A 22,116-nucleotide genomic window follows, 5' to 3' on the forward strand; every position below is an offset into this window, starting at 1 on the left:
GTTTGTATATATATATATATTAGCTAATGTTTAATTATTTCCTAACTATATTTTTTAAAATTATTTATCTGAACTGTCATTCTGACATTGCTGAATTTTAAGTAATTTACCAGACTTTATTTTGATTTATTACTTTTGTATGAAGCACACGTTGTAAATATTTTTGTTTCTGCTTCTGTATATATTGTGTTGTACACTGTAGCATAATGCACTTTTTTCTTTTTTAAATATTTCTTAAGGTAACTTACTAGTTTTGCACATAAAGAACATATTTTTAAGTTTTTTATGGACTTAAATGCTCAACATATTATTCATATTTTACATTTTAAAACATTTTAAATACTCGAATGAAAATTGAAGCAAAAAGCACATATTTTTATGTTATGTTTTACTTACTGTTTACTTTCATACTTTTTATTTTCATACTCCTTCTATAATTCTCCAAGCTTTACATCAGAGTGACTGTAATGTATCAGTTTTCCTCAGGGATCAATAAAATATTTCTGATTCTGATTCACGCTTACAGCGAGATGAACAGTAATACAATCGATCCTTCCTCTGCGCAGATCTGATCCATTTCAATGTATTTTAAATAACCACTTCATTTCTTTTTTCTTTTCATCTTATCTAACCCGACCTTTATCACCACTCAATCTCCCACAATACTTAATGGATCATTGTCAGATGTGACAGTTCAGATAAATCATTTTAATCATATATATAGTTAGGTAAATAATGTAAACATTAGCTATATATATATCATATATACAAACAAAATAATAGAATTAAAATACAAAACGTCCACATGTAATGTCCAAAACATGTTAATAATACTGTAAGGTCATCATGATGAATGGTACACTGAGATGTAGAGGTGATGATGATCATCGGGTTTCATGTACACCTCTGGGAATGAATGTAGTCAGTGTATTGTCAGTCAAAAAACCAACAAAAACGGATATGTGTGTGTGTGTGTGAGGGGATGTTGTGTGTGTGTGTGTGTGTGTGTGTGTGTGTGTGGTGTGTGTGCAGGTGTTTGTGGAGCTGAACGAGCTGGTGATCGACAGGAACCAGGAGCTGCAGTGGAGGGAGGACGGCTCGATGGATCAAGTTTGAGGAGGATGGAGGAGGATCTAAGACGGATCGCTGGGGGAGGCCTCACGTCGCTGATCCCTGTCCTTCCGCTCCCTGCTGGAGCTCCGAAAAACACATCTCGCACGGTGAAGAGGCAACTCATGCTGCCATCAGTGGAGGAATCACTGACACTACACATCAACACAGTTTTTAAACAAATCATGCATGATTCTGTTTAATCCATACATCATCCATAAAAACCATAACAGATAGAGCATTTCACTCTTTTTTGCAGCAGAAAGTGAAGGCATCCTTCAAGCTCTTCATCACATCATTACATCATTCTCAAATTTTTAAACGTGCTGTGCACATGTAGTACTTCCTGTAATGATGCCGGTATTTCCTCATAATGATTGGAAGGTTGTTGTTTCACAATCCTGTGTCATATATTTAATCTAAAAACTAAAACCAATAAAACCTGTATACAAAACAGAGAAGGATCAAATCAGCAATTCTGGAAATCCACATATTTATGTTGTCATTGATGTTTAATAAAATAAATCATTTCCATCTTGGATTTTCACCTTTGAATTCAAAAAACATCAGGGATCTGATGTCAGAGGAGATGATATCATCATCCATCCATCATTCCCATCCATCCCTCATCCCATCCCATCATCATCATCATCATCATCATCATCATCCATCATCCCATCATCATCATCCATCCATCATCCATCCATCATCCATCATCATCATCATCATCCATCATCATCATCCATCATCATCCATCATCATCATCATCCCTCATCATCATCATCCTCATCATCATCATCATCCATCATCATCATCATCATCCCATCATCATCTCATCTCATCATCCCATCATCATCATCATCATCATCATCATCCATCCATCATCATCATCTTCATCATCATCATCCATCCATCATCATCATCATCATCATCATTCCATCCATTTCCATCATCATCCATCCCATCATCATCCATCCATCCATCCATCCCTCCCTCAATCCATCATCCATCATCATCATCCATCATCATCATCCATCCATCCATCATCCATCATCATCATCCATCCATCCATCCATCATCCATCATCATCATCTCATCTCTCATCATCCATCATCATCATCATCATCATCATCATCTCATCATCATCATCCATCATCCATCATCCATCATCATCCATCCATCCATCCATCATCCATCTCATCATCCATCATCCATCATCTCTCATCTCATCATCATCATCATCATCATCATCATCCATCCATCATCCATCATCATCATCATCATTCATCATTTCGCCCTGATGGAAAAATCACAGGAACGGCCAACATCAGAGCCCTCCATCAATCTGACCAATCACAGAGAGTGACTGAACGGATCTAGAACAAGCAAGGTACCAATGATGGTCTGAGGGACCAACCTAGATGTACTGACGCTGAAACTCAACCATGTCAAGACAGTGTCTGTCTGACACTGACAGTTAACTGACAGTGTCCATCTCTGTAGATGTCTGTACTGAGCTGTCCTCTCTGAAGTGTCCTCTTCGAACAGTGTCTATCTGTTTACCCTAGAAACCCATTAATGAAAGATGTCCTGGTCAAACTGTCTCTGTTGAAAGTTGTCACCTGCAGTGTCTGTCTGATGCTTCTATCTCTGAACAGTGTCATCTCTCCAGACAAGTTTCTGTCTGACAGTGTCTCCATCTGAACAGTGTGCTGTCTGAGTGACAGTGTCCCGTCATGACGCAGTCTTCTCTGACAGTGTTGTCAAAATGTCTAGCTCCTGATGCATGTCTACCTGTCTGTCCCCATCCAGTGACAGTGTTCTCCAACACAGTGTCCCATGTTGTCCCTTCGTGTCTCTGACCGCAGTCTCTCTGACAGTGTCTGTCCTGACAGTGTCTGTCCCCCCAGTGTCTGTCTGACGCTGTCTCTCTGAAAGTGTCTGTCTGACTGCTGTCTCTCTGACAGTGTCTCTCTGACAGTGTATGGACTGATCTGTCTCTCTGACAGTGTCTCCTCAATGACAGTGTCTGTTCAGACTTGCTGGTCTTGTCTTGACGCTGCCGTAATCCTCATGACAGTTTCTGTCTGACGCTGTCTCTCCACTGACAGTGTTCTCTGACAGTGTGTGTCATGCTGTCTCTCTGGTGTCTCTCTGACAGTCGTTCTCATGATGCTGTCTCTCCACCCCACCCCCACCCAGCTGGGACTCATCGGTGTAGTCGTGTCAGGAGGAGCCTTGTGAGTGTTTGACAGATTGGGGGGATTTGCTGGGTATTTATTTGGCGCTTCTGTTAATGTGAAAATGTGTTTAGAAAGAAGCCCCGCCCATCAGCCACTCCAGGTCCAGACATGAAGTGAAGCTGATGGAGAAGATCCCCGAGAGAGCCAGGCCACCGTCGTTCTCGTGGGTACGTGTCCAACATCTCACCTCATGGTCTTCATCACCAGCATCAGTCTGTAATCCTGAGCTTCAGAGGGTTTGCCCATCACTTCCCTCTGCTGTGTCTCAGGCAGCGTGGGCTTCCTGGAGCAGCCCTCCATGGCGTTTGTGCGGCTGCAGGAGGCGGTCCTGCTGGGAGTCCAGTCTTGGAGGTTCCTGTCCCCGTTAGGTTCCTCTTCCATCCTGCTTTGGGCCCGCCCAACGCCAGCATCGACTACCACCACATTGGACCCATCTCCACAGCTCATGTCCAGACAAGGTGAGTCCCTGCAGCAGTGAACGGTTTCCTGCCACTGTGTACGATACCACCACCAGAGGGCGCCGCTGCCTTGACCCTCATGTGCTGATTAATTCCGCCCTCAGCACTTCCACGAGGCGGCATACCAGGCCGACGACCGCCAGGACCTGCTGTACGGCCATCAACCGCTTTTGTGTGACTGTGTATCGTCCTCCCGCCCTCCGACGTCGTCGACGACGAGCTGCTGGTACACTCGGTCCGCTCGCTTCCAACGAGAAATGCTGCGAAAGCGGGAGGAGCAGCAGAGCGGCAGACTGCCGGAGAAACAGAGCGGCACTCAGCAGGATGAAGGTCGGTTATCACCTGCTGATTTCCTCTAACGTCTTTGGCGTTTTGTTAGAAAGTATGTTTTGGGGTTTTTTAGCCTTCTGGAGGTCAGAGACAGTGAGTGATGACACACGACTGCAGACCAGTGAAATCAGCCAGAGTACACAAACAGCATCTCAAACCAAGCAAGACGCCATCGTGAAGCAAGAATGCACTTTTTCACGTCTTGAATGTCCTCAGATTTTTAGATTTTCAGATTTTTATGAGTTAAAGTTCTCTGAGCTCTTAAACGTCAAACTGCCGAGTAGGAGATTCCAGCTCTCTGTTTGTTTGTTTTTTCATCAACATCCCGAATCACGGTCTCTGAGCCCTCTGTGCTGCTGAGTCAGCATTTTACTTGGATATTCTCACTTCTTACCTGCTTTTGTCACTATAGACACATCTGGAAAATATCCCACATTTATGTTAAAAAAGTACCTGCTTTTGTTGTTACAAGACCAGAAAAAAAACAAAACCAGCTTTTGTGGCTATAAACAGGACTTAGAAACAGCAGTTTCTGTCTTCATAAACGCGGACAGAAATGTCCCAGCCTGTCGTTAAAGAATGTCAGTTTTGGTTGTTACGAGACAAGAAATATTCTAAAAATCTTGGTTTTAAAAAAACACTTTTCGCTTTAAACATGGGCTTTTAATGTTCAGAAAAATACCCGCTTTTGCTGCTGGGAAAGTTGAGCTTTCACTAAATGTTGCTTCAGAAGGAATTTCCCATGATGCCGTTTTCTCACAGCGTGATGTAAAAGCAAGCAGCGGTCAGTCGGGGTCAACAGAACTGTCGACTCAAGGAACAGGACTCAGGGGGTTTTGGCAGAGTTTCAGTTTGAAGCTGTGGTCTTCTGAAGGTAAATCAGGGCGTTCGTCCAGCGTAGAGTGAAAGTTTTCTTTTATATTAATAAAAAACCTCTGATGACACGAGCCGTCCTGATGTTGATGTTTGATGTCGTTTGTTTTGGTTTTTTCATCCCGCAGACCCCCTCGTTCCCTCCAAACCCGGTGACGATCCCCTGAGGCGCACCGGCCGTCTTTTCAGGAGGTCTGATCAAAGACGTGAGTCGACGCTACCCTCAGTACCTCAGTGACATAAAAATAAAAATAAAAATAAAAATAAAAATAAAAATGAACCGAATTGAACTGAACCGAACTGAATTAAATTTTGTTTTTCTGGAGAGTAGAAAAAGAGACTGCATTTTGCGCCTGGATATGCACCATCAGCGCGCTTTCTGTGCGTACAGTATGTGTGATCTTACATTTTTGGTTGCACACAAACCTCGTGGACATTGGCAAATGATGAAATTTACGTCACACGGACCAGAGCTGACATGCAAAGTGGCCTTAAACAGATTTTTCACAACATTTTGATATCTCAAAGACTAAATTATTAGTGGAGAAAACAGTCTGTATCTACCTCTCCACACACATAAGTCACTGTACAGTGTTCAGTATTTGGCAGCAGCACTTACGCGATGTAGTCCGGCACAATAACGGGTTTGGGAATGTGTCCTGAAGGTATGGTTCCCTGTAAAATCTGAGGCGGGACAGATTTCGGAGCTGAGTGGATGGGAACCACTGAGGAGCCTTCGACCTGCTGAGGAGCTCTGGGTTCAGGAGCTCTGGGTTCAGGAGCTGAAACTGGACCCATCTGCAGAGACAACAGAGAAAAAGTTAATTGTGTCAAGATAACTGAGCAAACTGAGACACTAAATGACACAAAGAGGTGCAACTTTCGTGCGTTCTTCAAATAATTGTGGGTATATTTGTGTCTGTATTGTGAGTTTTACATTGCACAGCGTGATGGGATGCTCACCAGCGACTGTGCCGCTCGATGATCGGAGCGATGCATCTGTTTGTACGAAAGACACAAAAATAAAATCCAGTTAACACGCAAAAATGTGATGATTTACTATTTAAGGGTCCATACACATTTTATCAATAATTTTCCAGGACTTTCAATGACTTAAAGGCAAATTTTAAAGACCATGCATTCTTTAAAATGACTATTAATACTCCTTATCGGTTCTTTTTTAATGTTAATAGTTTTTCCAAATTTGTAACATTTCCAAAAGAATAGATTTGGAGCAGGATTAGAACTGCAAATACGGGAAAGCAGGATAAATATTTTTTAAACACTGGGGCGGGACTTCAGATGTTTATTTTGACTTACGGAGGAGGTATAGATCTTTGCAGGGCTGTATTTTGTGTTTATTTTACAGCTGATTTAAAAAACAAAACTTTTTCTCCAGAATCTTTGGTGATTTTAGTTGAAAACATTTCTGTTTTTGTTCACATTTTAATGACATTTTTGTAAGAAAATATTTTTGGCAAATTCTTTTCTTTTTTTCCATTTTTTTTCTTCTACTTTTTTTGTGATTTTCAAAGAAAATATTTTGATCTTTTTTTTCATTTTTGGTGATTTTTGATAAGAACATTTTTTTCAATAACATTTGAGAAAACAATTTGGCCATTTTTTCCTTAATTAGTGGCAATTTCAAGGAAAACACTGGCATTTTTATTTTTTTTGCGTTTTTGGGTGATTTTTGAAGAAAATATTGGTGTTTGGAGGGCGTGTTTTCTAAAAAATAAATAAATAAATAAAATAAAAAAAACATTTATCATAGCCAGAAACTATAAAAACAGGAATTATTGTTGGATATTCAAATTTCCGGGTGAGCAGTGGGAAACAGCTCGCCGACGCAGCTCACAGACTCCGCCCCCTCACTCCTCCACAGCTCTGTGTGCAAATCATGTGGTTTACTGTTGCACTTCAGTGTGTGCGTGAACACGTCTGCGGCCTGTTTTCAGCCGCCAGCGTGACGGATGACGATGGAATAATCCTGAAATAATCCCCGAGCGTCATTTTTAAAGGAAACTCTGAACCCTTTAAACAAAACAAAGCCGTGCGAGCTCTCACCTCCTCGCCGTACTTCTCTCTGTATCTGCGAGCCGCTTCATGTCTCCACAGCTTGAGACACACGATGGCGCCGATCAGATACACCACCATCGTGACAAACAGGAAGATGATGGCGGCCGTCTGGCCGGCCTCCGTCCTGCAGAACGCACCGTTGATGCCGTTGTTGAAGACCGGGTAGGAGCAGAGCCCGCCGCGGGTCGTGTCCCGCACGTAGACGATGCCTGGTAGAGAAAGACATTTCAAAGCATAAAAGATGGACATAATGAAATAAAAAAGACAAAGACTAAAAGACTGTAATCAGTATGATTAAATGATAATTAATATCTTCTCACATCACACTTACGTGTTTCTAGCAATACAGTTCATTTTCAGTTTTAATTTTCTTATTTGTCTTTATTGCAGCAGCAGTTGACGAGCATTCAAATCACGAGGACAGCGGACGTCCCTCATAACGCAGAGAAATAGTTTTATTTGAGTTTATTTGCACACAATTAAAACTGCATAAAACCCAGATGAATTTTTAAAAAAAGACCCCCCCAACTTGAAAACAACAAACAAAAATGAAAATGAAAAAAACAACACTCAATTAACATGCAAGATTAAAATAATAAGTAAGAAATTGGCAAACGGACAGATAAAATAGAAAGAAAGAGCAGAAAAATGAACCATAACCATAATTATCGGACCGATTATTGGACGTATGACGTCATACCGATAATCCCGATAATAACATTTTTGGCCGATAAATAGATCCGATTATAACCGTGTTTCCAAAACACTGAAATATGATGAATGTATGAAATATTCTAATAAAGAAATAAATGTGCTTCATTACATCAACTTGTGACTGCAAATCTGAACAAACACAACCCAAAATATCTGCACGGATCGATTAAAAACGGGAGTTCCTCACCTGCGGCCATGTAGATCACCGCCAGCGCCAGGTTGATGGTGAACTCGGTCAGAGGCCACCAGGACGAGTCCAGCAGGATGGTGCGGTAGTACATGGTCATCCCCAGCACCAGCACGATCACGGTCACCAGCCAGGCCAGCCCCGCCACCACCAGCACGAACGGCGTCTTGGGGCCGGAGTAGTAGGACGCGCCCGAGACCCCGCCGTAGAAGCCTCCTGGGTACGCTCCTCCGGGAGACGAGTACCCGAACATGTTGAACCACTCGTTGTCTTTGTGGATGTAAGCGCAGACGCAGGCGAACACCGCCGCTCCCAGCAGGAGCTCCACACATCCCAGAATCCTCAGCAGCCCCGCCCAGGACTTCATGTAGGCGTAGCGCTGGTGGTACTCCTCCACCCGCTCGCTGTAGGTCAGACCCGTGTGGTGCGTGCGCCCCGACACCGACTCGTGGGCGTCCCGTAGCTCCAGAAGCTCCTTGCGCGAGTTGTAGCTGCCGCCTGAGCCGCCATACGGATCTCGGTAGGATCCGGGAACGGAGGGGGAGTGCGGCGGAGAGCAGCGCACGCCCTCGCTGGTGCTGTTGTTGTTGTTACATGAGGAGGCGGGCATCGACCACGCCGGCTTGCTGCTGCGGTTGCTTCCTCTGAAGAAGTTCTTCCAGGAGTCGGGGATGAAGCGGTGGACCGGTTTGATGTCGAGGGCCGGGTCGTGGTCGGGGTCGCCCTCGCTGCCGCTGGGGTCGAACTCGGGCCCCACGGGAGGCTGGTCGGGCAGCGGCGGAGGAGGGAGGGGGTCGGCGCTGTGAGCGAGGCGAGGAGCTCTCTGCTCCCTCAGCGGCTGCAGGTCGTACGAGTCCGATCGGGGTAACGAGTCCTGTGGTACCTGGTCATAGTACGGCGACTGGCGGGCGCGCTCAGTGCGTCCGTAAAAGCCTCCTCCATTGGACATGAGGATGGTGATGGTCCCTGACAGAGAGCACGCACGCACACACACGCACACGCACACACACACATTCATCACAGACACACACACACACACACACACACACACATTCATCACAAACACACACATTCAGCTTTTATTCTTTTTTTTTTTAACACTGTGAATAAAAATCTTTCAGTTTTGGACAAAACTTTTAAAGTTTTCACCGAGAGCTTTTTCACAGTTTTCTGATGTTAAAAATTCACTTTATATAATGTGAAAAAATAGTTAAAACAACTTAATTTTAGAAGTAATCAACTTAAAAACATGTATTCATAATTACAGTAATTAAGGACAGAAATCTGGTCTCTATTAGAAACTTGGACACAAAAACACGGAAAAAAGGTCCAAAAACACCATTTAAAAACAATTAACCCTTTATCAAAATTGCTGCCAAATATGTTTTTCTTAATCGATCAGGATCTGATTATCTCATCAAGTCAAATGATTAACAGAACCGAGGAAGCAAAGAAAGAGGAAACATAAAAAAGAAGAAGTGAGAAGATTAAAAAAAGTAAAAGTTAAAATTCGACATTCAGGAAAACGATTCATGCAAAGTCTGTTTCCTGCACACACTGAGGAGCTGCAGCTAACCCTCGGCACCTGAAGCCACCACAGAAGAAGAGTGCAGATGTTATCCCGCCATCCTCCATGCAAGCTGAGTCAAGAATGCATTTTTGTGCTGCAACCAAACCCACGAAAACAGCAACCAAAAATCTGCTGCTGCTGTAAAACCTGTTCATGTGTTGAACCTAAATTTAGAAACTTACCCACCGTTGTGGCAGAAAGCACAAAAATACATTCTGGACCACCAGACGCCCGTAAAAGTGCATTTCTTTAATGATCTGAAGAGGTTAAAAAATGATACGAACTGTGCTTGAATACCTCTTTCACACGCAGTCACTCAACTGGACTTACATTGGCCTGCAGGTCAGAATGCAAACCTGGTATGAACACGCAGAGCGCCCGAAATTCACCTGGAAACACACACAGATACGCAGGTGTGAGATGTAAACGGAAGCTGAACGTTTCGGTTAAAAAACTCAAATACGTTAAATTCACAGTGATTTAAAACCGAGAAAAGAAACAGAATTTTGCACATAATCAATTATCAAAATTGCTGTTGGTTCATTTTCTGACGACACTTTTTACAGTCTGCAGGGATTATCCTCAACCAAAATAACGTGAGGGTGCTGCTCTGCAAAAATAAATCAATCAAAATCATCATTTTCTCATTTAACTGAGTAGTTGTTTGGTCTATAAGATGTCAAAAAATTGTAAAAAAAAAACAAAACAAAAAAAACCCCAGAATATCCTGTTTTGTCCATAAACAAAAGATACATAAAATTAAAAATAACAATAATAATAATAAATAAAATAAAAATAATATTTTAAAAAATGGAGTTAGAGAATTTTTTACTTTTTTCCATCATAAAATATTCACACCAATTATTCAGTCATGAAATTATTTGACAATTAATTTAATGACAACTCGTAATTCTAACTAATTTTATTTTCCTTTTTTTTGGGTTCATTGTTAATTTTATGTCTACTTTTTTTTTATTTAAACCTAAAGAGCAATTTTCGTTTTTTTCTTTTTAACCAAAGTTCAATTTAGTATTATTACAGTGTTATATTAACACTTATATTAACTTTTCTTGGACAACAGCTCACATTAAGGAAGACTTAAATAAAATTTTGACAATTTACAGCAGAAAATGTTCAAGTTTATGTCTAAGTTTATTTTATTTAGACCCAAAAAGCACTTTTTTACAGTATGACTGTATGATAAATTACAATTCGACTTAACTCAAATTTAGGAAAATTTACAGCAGAATTTTTACATCAAATTTTATTTGATTTAGGTCTAAAGAGCACTTTTCTTTTTCTTCTCCAAAGTGCAATTGAGTATTTTTACAGTGTTTTATAATATTATTTTGTAAATTTGTAATAGAAGATTTTTACAAGTCTATTTTATTCAGCCCTAAAGAGCCCTTTTTACACCTAAATTCAAATGAGTATTTTTACAGTGTGGTGTTAGTACTTTTACTTCAATAAAGTATGTGAATATTTCTTCCCTGGATAACGGCTTCGATTAAGACTTAATTTAAATTTAAATTTTCAAGTTTTACGTCTAATTTTATTTCATTTAGGCCTACTGAGTACCTTATTACACCTAAGTGCATATGAGTACTTTTACAGTGTAATATTAGTACTTTTGCCTCAGTAAAGTATCTGAATACTTCTGGATAACGGCTCACATTGAGGAGTGTTTGTGTACTTTTACTTCATCAGGTTGAGTCGCACAGACGCAGAAACCGTGTATTACAGATGTGTGAGTGGGACTCTGAATATTACCCTTTAATGTGTGTATTTATACACACATTAAAGTGTGTATGTGTGTAGTGTATGTTTATACACACGTGAAAGGGTAATATCCAGAGTACAGCTGCTCGTGCAGCTGTGTGCAGGCCTGGTAACGTTACCGCGAGCTGCTCTCGGTCCGTCACAGACAAACGCGAACATTTTACTTCATTTTCACTTCTTTAAGTGTTTTTAGTAGTTTTATTAAAGTAAAAACAAACTGCAGTTTCGATAAAAGTCGCTTTAAAAGTCTGTTTTTGGGTGTTTTGGGGCGTTTTGGGTCGCGGCGGCGGTAAACTTCAGTCGCAGCGCCCGTTAAACACAACGTCACCGACTTTAAAAGTTTCACACGTTTCACGCTTTTAATCGACTCCTAATCGATACGAAACCCACAGCAGTGATCGATAGGTGTGATTATGGGATGTAAATGTAGTTTTTTGGTGAGTGGTGTGAGGCTCTTACCTCGCTGCTTCCTCCTCCTCCTCTCTTCTTCTTCTTCTTCTCTTATTTCGGAAACATTAAACCAACAGGTTTCCCTCTGACGCGACCACGTGACCTGCCCATCCCCATGACGTCACCCGGGCTGCAGGGGGAAACGTACCTGCAAAACAACACCTGAGGCGCGCACACGTCCCCAAAACTCACACCGGGACTCATGCACTCCGTCACACCTGAGCTGGGATGTAGTTTAGTCATTTGAGGTACTTTATGTGATTATTTTTATATATTTTTGCTGCTTTTATGCTTTTATTTTAGAGAAAAATCAATATCTGAAAGTTTTATTGTCATGGAGGTTTGCACATTAAAAGGAGTTTGTCTTAATTGTTGGTGCAGAACAGAAAACAACAAACACTGTGCAAAAGTCCGAGGACTTATTTTACTTAATTTGGAAAAATTTGAAGTCTAAATTTATTTTATTCAGGCCTAAAGATTTTTTTTCCACCAAAGTGCTTTACAAAGACACAGTTTTGACATTTAATACATTCATAATAATTTTATATTTAATTACACACAGATATTTTTCCACGTATTTAACACAGAAATAAATTAAATCAAAATAAATAAAAGTACAGTACAAGTATTCAAGAATTAATTGCTAAATTGCTTTAGAGTTTTTAATGATGCAGTTCACAAAAGTTCTCACAACACACACACACACACACACACACACACACACACACACACACACACACACACACACACACACCATATTTAACAAAGAAACAAATTAAATCAAAATAAAGAAAAGTAAAAAAAAAAACCCAAAACAATATTTTGACCACTTATACCATTAATATTAGAATAGTTTTAATTAAATTTTTGTATTTTTTAAAGATGAAATTTTACAAAATTATATTTAATAAACTTTTCTCCAGTCCATTTTTTTCTCCACCATCCTGCATCTAACTGTTTGCAAATTATCATTTTGCAAAGTCAAAAATCTGTTAAATCTGAACAGAACTGAGGTAATTTCCTTGTTTGAATAGAAATCAACTGTTTGATACTATAATAAAATAAGGTGACAGCTTTCTTTATTGCAGCAGCGATCCTTACTGTTTTCTTTCTCCCACTCATTTCATGAATTATTTTATTTTATTGCTCACAAATAGAAACACCAGTGGCAACAAGTAGAAATAACCCGGTTCAAATGGCATACGTTTTACATATAACAGAGACAACATTTATCTGCACATTCAAGCGTCAGTGTGTGAAGCATCATTCAGTCTGATAATTATAGTGACCTATTGTCATGATTGCACTCAGGAATGTACATAATTGAGCGGCGGCGGCCGTGCCCGGAGGCTACAGTCTTTATCCGCCTGCATGAAGTCACCTGCTGACTGTTTGACATCGTACATACGCTGCTGTTCAGTCTATTTATAATCTGTTTTAAATTACCAATAAATGCATCCTTGCTGTGCTTTTCATACCCACATTCAGTGACTGAAAAGACACAAAAAAGAGTTGAATTTGCATTTCAAAGCCATGAAATGCAAAATAAAAGCCATTTTCTATAAGGAGCAGCAGCTGTATGGAACAAGTGGAGCCGATTTGACTGAAACACAAAATAAAACGAGAGCAGCTGTTGAGCGATGATGGCGGCTGACGTCTTCCTTTATGAGTTGAGAATATTCTCCTCTTTAGGATAAATAAAGTCATTAAAAACCCTCGTGGATCAGCTGGAAAATGCATCGTCACATAGCTGAAAACATGTCTGTACTTTTTACTCGGATAATACATTTGAATACTTCCTCCACCACTGATTATCTGTCGTGTTATCGCTGAGTACCGGATGGCACTCTGGAGGTAAAACATGCTTTTACAGAGCTTCAGTGATTGATGAGAGAACCGGAAACATAAACACCCGGCAACGGCTATGGCCGACGCAGAGGCAGTAAAACAAGAAACAAGAAAGGGGCAACAAAAACGGGATGGAGTAACAAAAAACAACAAGAAAGGGGCAAAAAAAAACAACAAATAAGCGCCAAAAACAAAAAAAAAAGGGGCAAGAAGAAACAACAAAGGAACAAAAAAAAAAAAAACAACAAGCAATGAGCAACAAGAAACAGATGTAACAAGAAAAAACAAAGCAACAAAAAACAAAACGGGCAACAAGAAAAAGAGGACATGCAACAGGAAAAAAAATGAGGCAAAAAAACAACAAAGGAGCAACAGAAAAAAAGGGCAATGAGAAAGGACAAGAATGAGACAACAACAAAGGAGCAACAAGAGAAAATAAGAGGCAACAAAAAACAAAAACTGGCAACAAGAAAAAGAAGACATGAAACAAAGGAAAATGAGAGGCAACAAAAACCAAAAACCAAAGGGGCAACAGAAATTACAAGAAAGGGGCAAGAAGACTCAACAAATAAGCGACAAAAACAAAAAAAAAAGGGGCAAGAAGAAACATCAAAAAGGGACAACAAAAAAACCAAGAAGCAGATGTAACAAAAAAAAACAAAGCAAAAAAAAAAACCCAAACAAACAAGGGGCAATGAAAAATGACAAGATGGGGCAACAAGAAACAAGAAAAAATGAAAAAAAAAAAAATGGAACAAAAAAAGGGCAATGAGAAAGGACAAGAATGAGAAACAAAGGGGCAACAAGGAAAAAAAGAGGCATGAGAAAGGACAAAAATGAGCAACAAGAAAAAGAAGGGCAACAAGGAAAAACGAGAGGCAACAAAAAACAAAAGGGGCAACAGAAATGACCAGAAAGGGGCAAGAAGACACAAGATGCAAAGAAAAAACGAGGCAACAAACAACAACAAAGGGGCAACAAGAAAACGTCAAGAAAGAGGCAACAGAAACCCTCAGAAACCTGAATCTGGTGAAATGTTCACACATTTAATCTGGAAATAAGAATTTTTCACACGTTATCAGAACAAAGACGTGATCTCATCTGATCCGGCAATGATGCTGCCACGAACTGAGCAAATACAAACACACACACACACACACACACACACACACACACACACACACAGTGTTTATATATACTCAACACGTCACACATATCTGACTGACAGATTACAGCCGACAACAGCGGTGACTAACTCGTTTCAAATACAGCAACTGAATAAATCCACTACATTAAAAAGGGCTCCGTGAAGAGCCGATCACACAGCGGCGGCGGCCCTTCAAGTCTCTCCACGGGAGCCACGACACAAGAACTCGTGTTAAATATACCGAATTATGTAACGACGGAAAGTCAGAGCTGCAACAGAAAAACACTTCTCACACGAGGGTCGGGGTGGCAGGATTACAGCGAGTTCATCTGCTGAACACAACGCACAAATACAGCATCAATATACACGAATATATTGCATAAAGTTAGTTTTTTTTGTCAAGTATTACTACAGTCGTGTTTCTACCTAAGGGTAGGAGAAAATGGCTTTTTAGGTGTAATCATCATCTGCATCGGTACAAGCAAATTCAGACAAACGAAAAGGTTCGGTAGTCTCATATTCACAGAGGAATGTTTCCAAACAGGGTCACAGCGGCTGTAAAGGGTCTGCAGACATATTTCTGACACGTTTTATTAGACGGGACAAAAGTCTGTGTGACGCCGAGCGGACGGCGAGCTCCCGCTCCACGCCGTGTGCTGTTTTAAAAAACCCGTTTTTCTACAGGCTTTTTCCACCACAGGAACATAACGAGTTTTTATCACAGGTTCTGCTTTTTTATTTCCACTGGAGCCTCCACCGAGCTCTGATTGGGGGTTGAATAAGCCTAAATTTTTTTAGAAAGGACTCTTAGCTTAGCAGTGATTTGGGAAAGATTCCAGACATTAAGGTATGTTTTCTAAAATTCCAAATTATATTTTCTTTCTTTAATTTTTTTGGGCCATTTTTGAAGAAAAAAATAATTAATTATATATATATATATATATATATATATATATATAATAAATAATAATTCTTTCGTCAATTATTTTATTTTATTTTTTCCCGCGATTTTTAAAGAAAACATGCCAGCCGCTTTAGAAGTCGTGTTTTCTTTACAAAATTTTGGCCGTTATTTTTTCTTGAAAAAGTTTTGGGTGCTTTTTTTTTCTTTTAAAATTTTTGAGCCATTTTTAAAGAAACATGCCCACAGTTTTGGAAGGCATGCTTTCTTTAAAAAAAAAAAAAAAAAAAAAAGTCACTTTTTTGTCTTTAAAAAGTTTTGTGCCCAAAAATGTGGCATTTTTTCTTTCTGTAATAATTTTTAAAAGATGCCTGCAGCTTTGGGAGGCATGTGTTCTTTAACAAATTGGCCATTTTTCTTTCTTTAAAGATTTTGGGCCATTTTTAAAGAGAAAATTTGGCCCCTTTTTTAATAATGTTTGGCCATTTTTAAAGAAAACATCCCCACAGCTTTGGAAGCTATGATTTCTTTAAAAAAAATTTAAAATGTTCCAAAATTTTATGGTAATTTTTCAAGAAAATATTTTGTACTTTTTTTTGGTGATTTTTAAAGAAAGAATGCCCTTGGTTTAGGAAGGCATGTTTTCTTTAAAAACAACAAAAAAACTTTTTAAAGCAGTTTTTATAGAGAAAAAGGGCTATTTTTTCCACTTTATTTATTCCTATGAAACAGCACATAAAAAAGTTGTTTGTTTTTTGAAATGATGTAGAGCCAAAAATGACTTTTTTTTTTTTTTTAACCACACAGAACCGGTTGTTACGTTCCCGGAGTGGAAAAAAACCTCTAAATAACCTTTCAAAATATAAAAGCTGACATGAGCACATGTGACATGACGGGCTCTGAGGATAAGCATCAAAGCAGCACAGTTATTAAAATCTTCTGATTAATATTTTCAACACATATAATTTTCACGGATAAATCGCACTGAAATACCGTGTGATAATTGATCCGTGTGATTCTACAGTAAATATCTTACAGTAAATACTACAGCATCTTTACGCTTTATTTCCTAAATACATTCCTAAAAACTAAAGTTGGGTTAAATGCTGATTGATTCCTGCATTGGTTTGTGATCTATCGGCTTATGTTCGACTAAATAAGAAATACTGCAGTTTGATTGATCATTTGATTAACCCTTTGAAACATGAGAAAATTGGTTTGTTTAATTCAAACACATGGGAAGCAGGCAATGAGTAAAGAAAGAATGACACGAAAATTAGCAAGAAATTATTAAAAATATGTAAAAAAAAACCCAAAAAACCTTAAATTAATTTTTTAAAAAAGAGGGGAAAAAAAGAAAAAAAGGCAAACAAGACCTGGAAAAATTACTTTAAAAATAAGATAATTCTGCAACAAAATTTTAAATATGTAATTATTATAAATGCATTTTTCCTTGTTTTTTTTTCCAAGAATTTTCCCCTTAATTTTTAAAAAATACTTTTCTAAATCTAGTAATTTCTTCTAAATTTATGGAACATTTCTTACCAAAAAATTATTGCCTTTTTTCCTTGTTTCTGAAAGAAACTGCACCAGTTTGCTCCGGGTTCAAAGGGTTTAAATACTCGTGAAAGGCGTCTGAAAGCAGCACAAGAAATGTGATGTTGCTCTCAGAGGGTTAAACTGCAGATTGTGTTAATCTCTCATTTCTGCTATTTTAATCTCCGTTAAAGATTGTGATCATAAAGGCAGGTGAAGCCGAAGAAATACTGAGATCTATAAAGTGCATAAAAGTGAAAACAGCATTGTGACAAAATGATAAAGATGATAAGAGCTGCTTCGACAAACACTGTTAATATGGCTCCTTTTATGGCCATCTTCCTCTCGTGTGACAGTTAACGTCCGTAACAAATAACAGCATCAAGAAGGAAATACTTAAAGGGTGATTCGAATACCTCTTTTGGTAAAAGTCTCACGTTGTTCTTTACTCTCAAGTTAAACAAAGAATTAAGACTCAGAATTAAGAAGTACGTTATAAAACCCGACAACTTACAGAGGAAAAGTGGAATATTAGGATCAAAGTGCCGTGTCGTTGTCTCAGAGTGGGATACACACGCGTGTAAAACGCACCCACCGTCTTATTAAAACCATCGAAACGACGGTTTGGATTGCTTTCGTAGAGACGTTCCTGTTGGACGTCACAGTGGAGGTCCGGCAGAAGTCTCAGTAAGGAATTTGGTTCTGGTAATACTGCAGCATGTCGTACGTTTTGCTCCTGTCGGGAACAAGTTCATGAAAATGTGTTAGCACAGTAGATCGAACACTGTTTGGTGCATTTTATAAACTTTTCATTCTTTTACTTTTCACTTTTCACTTTTCATTACACGTTTTTTTTTTTATAATTTCACTGTGGTAATGCATACATTTTGGCAAAATTGTGTATTTTTGTTGAATCAGTGAGTTTCCAGCTCAGCTCCTACAATAAGTCTAAAACACTGTGGAAACTAAATAGTTACATTCAGACTGTTAAATGCAAAAAATGCTCCATTGAAACCCATTCAAACTGACATTTCAAAGCAGAAAAACAGGACTTGTATTATTTCTGGGTGTCATTCTGGGCTTTTGACTCTGAATTTGTCATTTTGGCTATTTTCCACCTGATGAGGTCATTTTGACCATATTTGGCATATGGAGGAAATACATGCTATTTCCACTAGGTGACCTGTCACAGTCAATGTAGCTGCTGATCACTGACATATCCCAGACTGTCATCATCCAAAAATAATCTAATTAGCATGTAGTATATTGAAAATTATTCATTTGTGTATGTGTTTTGTTTTAAACCTAAAAACATATTGGCATCATAGCATTTAAAGGGTTAAAATTCTGAAAATGGGTGGATATTTGTTATGTATGATTAGGGCTGATGTTGGTTACTCAACAACTCAATTAAAGTTGAAAATCACATTAATGTATAATATTTTTTACAGCCTGATTTTGAAAAGGGCATTTTGTGTGCAGAGCGATACGAGTGCGTTTCATATTAAAGCGGGCCCTAAAGGGTTAAAACTTCTCGTGATGTCGAATGATAAACCTGTGAGAGATTGTGTGAGGTGTGATTTTTCTTACCTGCTGCTGAGGAAACAGCTTTGGATGACTTTGATGATGAACGCTGCTGCTTCTTTCTCACTCATTTGAGGATTAAATCGTCCTCTGATTAAAGCAAAAACAAAAACTAGAATTACCGCCTCGTGATCGAGTGCCTTCGTTACTCGTCAGGTTGAGTCACAGTTTACATCAACGTGTGCACAGACTCGAATGTCGCCGTGACGAATATGTACATTGCTGCAAAGAAGCTACAAATTCTAAAACAGCGGCAGCACAGAAGATTTATACAATCGGCACAATTTACGGCCAAAAACACGTGACGAGGTCACAGTGACCTTTGACCACCAATTTATAATCAGTTCATTCTTGAGTCCAAGTGGACGTTTTTGCCAAATTTGAAAAAAAATCTCTAAAGGTGTTTTTGAGATATCATTGTCAAAATGGCCTCTGACCATTAAATTCTAATCAATTAATCATTGAGTCTAATTGAACGTTTGTGCCAAATTTGGAAAATTTTCCCTCACCGTGTTCTTGAAATATCGTATTTATAAGAGTGAGACAGACGAAGTCACAGTGACCTTTGACCACCAAAATCTAATCGGTTCAGCCTTTAGTTCAAGTGGACGTTTGTGCCAAATTTGGAGAAATTCCCTCGTTTCGTGTATGTGACCTAAGCAGCTGTCAAAATGAACACAAATGGAGACACGTGGACAGTGACGTGTCTCTGCTGTCCACCTGGGTTCTGATCACTAATGTACATTAATACCAGACGTAAAAAACGGCTCTTTTTGTGCAAAATATGCTTTAAAAACAAACCTGTCTTGCCTTGTTTTACTTTTTCGCCTCTGAACGTCCACTAAAATGCCAAAATCAATCACAAACACTTCAAACCTCCATTACAAAGTAGAACAGAAGTAGAATTTGTCCAAAAAAACCATCAGTTTGTGAAATTATGTTTACAACATAAATCAGTATCGTGGACACAAAAGTTGTTTCATATTTGACACTCTACTGTTGGACTTACTTGAGGAGTTTGATGGTTTGTCCTCTGAAGCACGGCAGTCCGGTGTCCAACATGAGCGTCACCAAGGAAACCACTGCGTCCATGTACGGTCTTTCAGATCACAGAAGAAGAAAAAGAATAAACAATAAAACTCGATGAATTAAGAAACTGATTGACTGAATGTTTAAAATACAGTTATTTTTTTGGGTAAGAGATTTATTTTTGAACTTCTCTCGTTTTTAGAGAGATTATTTTTGGTTAGAGGGCGTTATCGTAGAGAGACAGGGAACAATTAAGGACTGTGAAAGACAATGTCAACATTAAGTCCGTTTTAAAGGCTGATGATCATGATGACTGTGCTTTTTTTTGTTCCTTAGTAATAATATCTTTGTCTCTATGGGAATTTTTTTGTTATTTTGTTGTTTTTTTTATGTATTTTGTGGCATTTTGATGGTTTTTTTGCTAATATACTGCATATTTTGTATATTACTTTAATGTAAATGTAATTTAAAAATAAATAATAAAGTAAAAACACCCCAACAAAATTCTCTGTGTGGAATATAGAGTTCAAACCCAACAGCTTTCTGTCTTTTTTCACCTGAAACAAAGCCTGAGGAGGATAAACAGTCAAGTTTAAATTTTCTCACCGTACGGCCAGATATCCTCTGACGCACATCTCCATGAACCATTTGAACGGCGTAGCCTCCATCTTCCCTCCCATGATCATCACCATCTCGTCTGTCAGCTTGATGTCGGGCTCCCAGCCCAGGTTTCCTCCGGGAGAGCTCTCAAACATGAAGCCGAAGTCTGCAGAAAACAATATTTAACCCTTTAAACCTGGAGCGGCATCACTGGCACCATCTTTCCCCTTTCACAAATACTTAAACCTTTGAAAACTTGAACAAATTGGTGCGATTTTTTTCAAATACATGGGAAAAATGGTGAACTGTTCTGTTACGTCTGTGTATCAGTTTTTGGGTTTATCGTATTACTCAGGCTGTATCACATGATGCATATATTTATTATTTATTACTTTGTTGTATTTATTAAGAGAATATCAAATATGTATTTTATTTGTTATGTCCTGTTATTAATGTTCTTTTAATTAAAAAAAAAAAAAATGTCTTTCATTGCTCAGACATTTATGTGTTGTGATGTTGACAGCAGATATTGATAAATAAATAAAAAATAATTGGACAAAAAACAAACAAACAAACAAACAAAAAACATGGGGAAATAAGGGAAAACAACTTGGCAACAGATGTTCCCCAAATTGCAAGAGATTTATAGATTTAGAAAATTATATTCTAAAAAAACTAAGAAAAAAAAGACAAAGCTAGGGAAAAAATATATATATTTATGTTACAGAATTATTATTTTAAAAACTAATTTTCTGCTAATTTTCTTGTACTTTTTTTTTTTTTTTTTTTTTTTTTTTTTTACAAATTTCTTGCAAATCTTTGTATAATATAATTTCTTCTTTTGTTGCTAATGTCCTTTGTCCCATGTTTTTGAGAGAAATCTCAGGTTTCAAAGGGTTAAAAGGGATCTAAAAATGATGAGACCAGAACAATAAGTTAGTCCAGACCTCAGTAAAGAGTCCGTATGTGTATCATACCGATGTGGATGAGGTGGCCCTTGCTGTCCAGCATGATGTTTCCGTTGTGTCGGTCTTTGATCTGCAGCAGGAACAGCAGGAGGCTGTAGGCGGCCATGCTGCGGATGAAGTTATACCGAGCCTGCGGAGAGGAGAAAAAACAACGATAAATCAGTGAAATTCTGCTCGTATAAAGATGTGACGACACTCATCCTCGCTCACTGACACAATCTGTGCCCCAACATCTCCATCCGTCCTGGCAGTATTTTCAGACATTTACAGAGGACAACACAAGGCGGGTTTACAGTGGACCAGTTAATAAAGGAGGAGGTCAAAGTCTCCGACCTTCTGGAAGGCGAGGGTGGATTCATCTCCGTACTGGTTGCGGAAGTAATCGTACATCCCGAAGTCCGTCTGTCTGCCGAGTTGGTCTCGAGATTTGCAGTCTGGGATGCACTCGATCACGCCGCACTGAGGAAGAAAGAGGATCTGTTAATAAAATACCTGATTATGACAATAAAAGTCTGTGTTAAGAACCAGCCGTCAGCCATCATTCATATCAATAATGATACATTTACCGGTGTCATTTTTTGAGATACAGGGATGAAAAAAAACATGGATGAGTCAGGTCAAACACACAAGTGATGAGAGGTTTTAAAAACGTCTCTAGTTTGCAGCACTCGTATGTTTAAACCACTTTTATTTTATTTTTTTTTTCAACT

The 22,116-nt window shown here is 38.8% G+C and overlaps 2 protein-coding genes and 1 pseudogene across 2 annotated transcripts in view; 1 reads left to right on the forward strand and 2 right to left on the reverse strand.

The window, feature by feature from the left end:
* Positions 1-1,121: 1,121 nt before the first annotated feature.
* On the forward strand, positions 1,122-5,252 carry LOC121960134 (annotated as a pseudogene).
* A 377-nt stretch (positions 5,253-5,629) lies between these two features.
* On the reverse strand, positions 5,630-11,850 carry LOC121959499 (MARVEL domain-containing protein 2-like). The gene is made up of 6 exons (XM_042508833.1): positions 11,803-11,850; positions 9,895-9,953; positions 7,995-8,960; positions 7,082-7,302; positions 5,978-6,013; positions 5,630-5,812 (listed from the first exon to the last, which is right to left on the reverse strand). Exons 3-6 carry the CDS (start codon positions 8,941-8,943, stop codon positions 5,630-5,632), a joined length of 1,389 nt encoding a protein of 462 aa, XP_042364767.1. The 5' UTR covers positions 8,944-8,960; positions 9,895-9,953; positions 11,803-11,850.
* A 5,443-nt stretch (positions 11,851-17,293) lies between these two features.
* Positions 17,294-22,116, reverse strand: part of pi4kaa (phosphatidylinositol 4-kinase, catalytic, alpha a) — a 31,870-nt gene continuing 27,047 nt past the window's right edge. Inside the window, 6 exon segments of the mRNA XM_042509098.1 lie at positions 17,294-17,961; positions 18,816-18,899; positions 19,819-19,908; positions 20,445-20,604; positions 21,416-21,536; positions 21,740-21,865. Of these exon segments, the coding sequence (XP_042365032.1) occupies positions 17,910-17,961; positions 18,816-18,899; positions 19,819-19,908; positions 20,445-20,604; positions 21,416-21,536; positions 21,740-21,865 (633 nt within the window). The 3' untranslated portion in view covers positions 17,294-17,909.

The sequence above is a fragment of the Plectropomus leopardus genome, chromosome 20 (genome assembly GCF_008729295.1).
Source record: "Plectropomus leopardus isolate mb chromosome 20, YSFRI_Pleo_2.0, whole genome shotgun sequence".
Lineage (NCBI taxonomy): Eukaryota > Metazoa > Chordata > Actinopteri > Perciformes > Serranidae > Plectropomus > Plectropomus leopardus.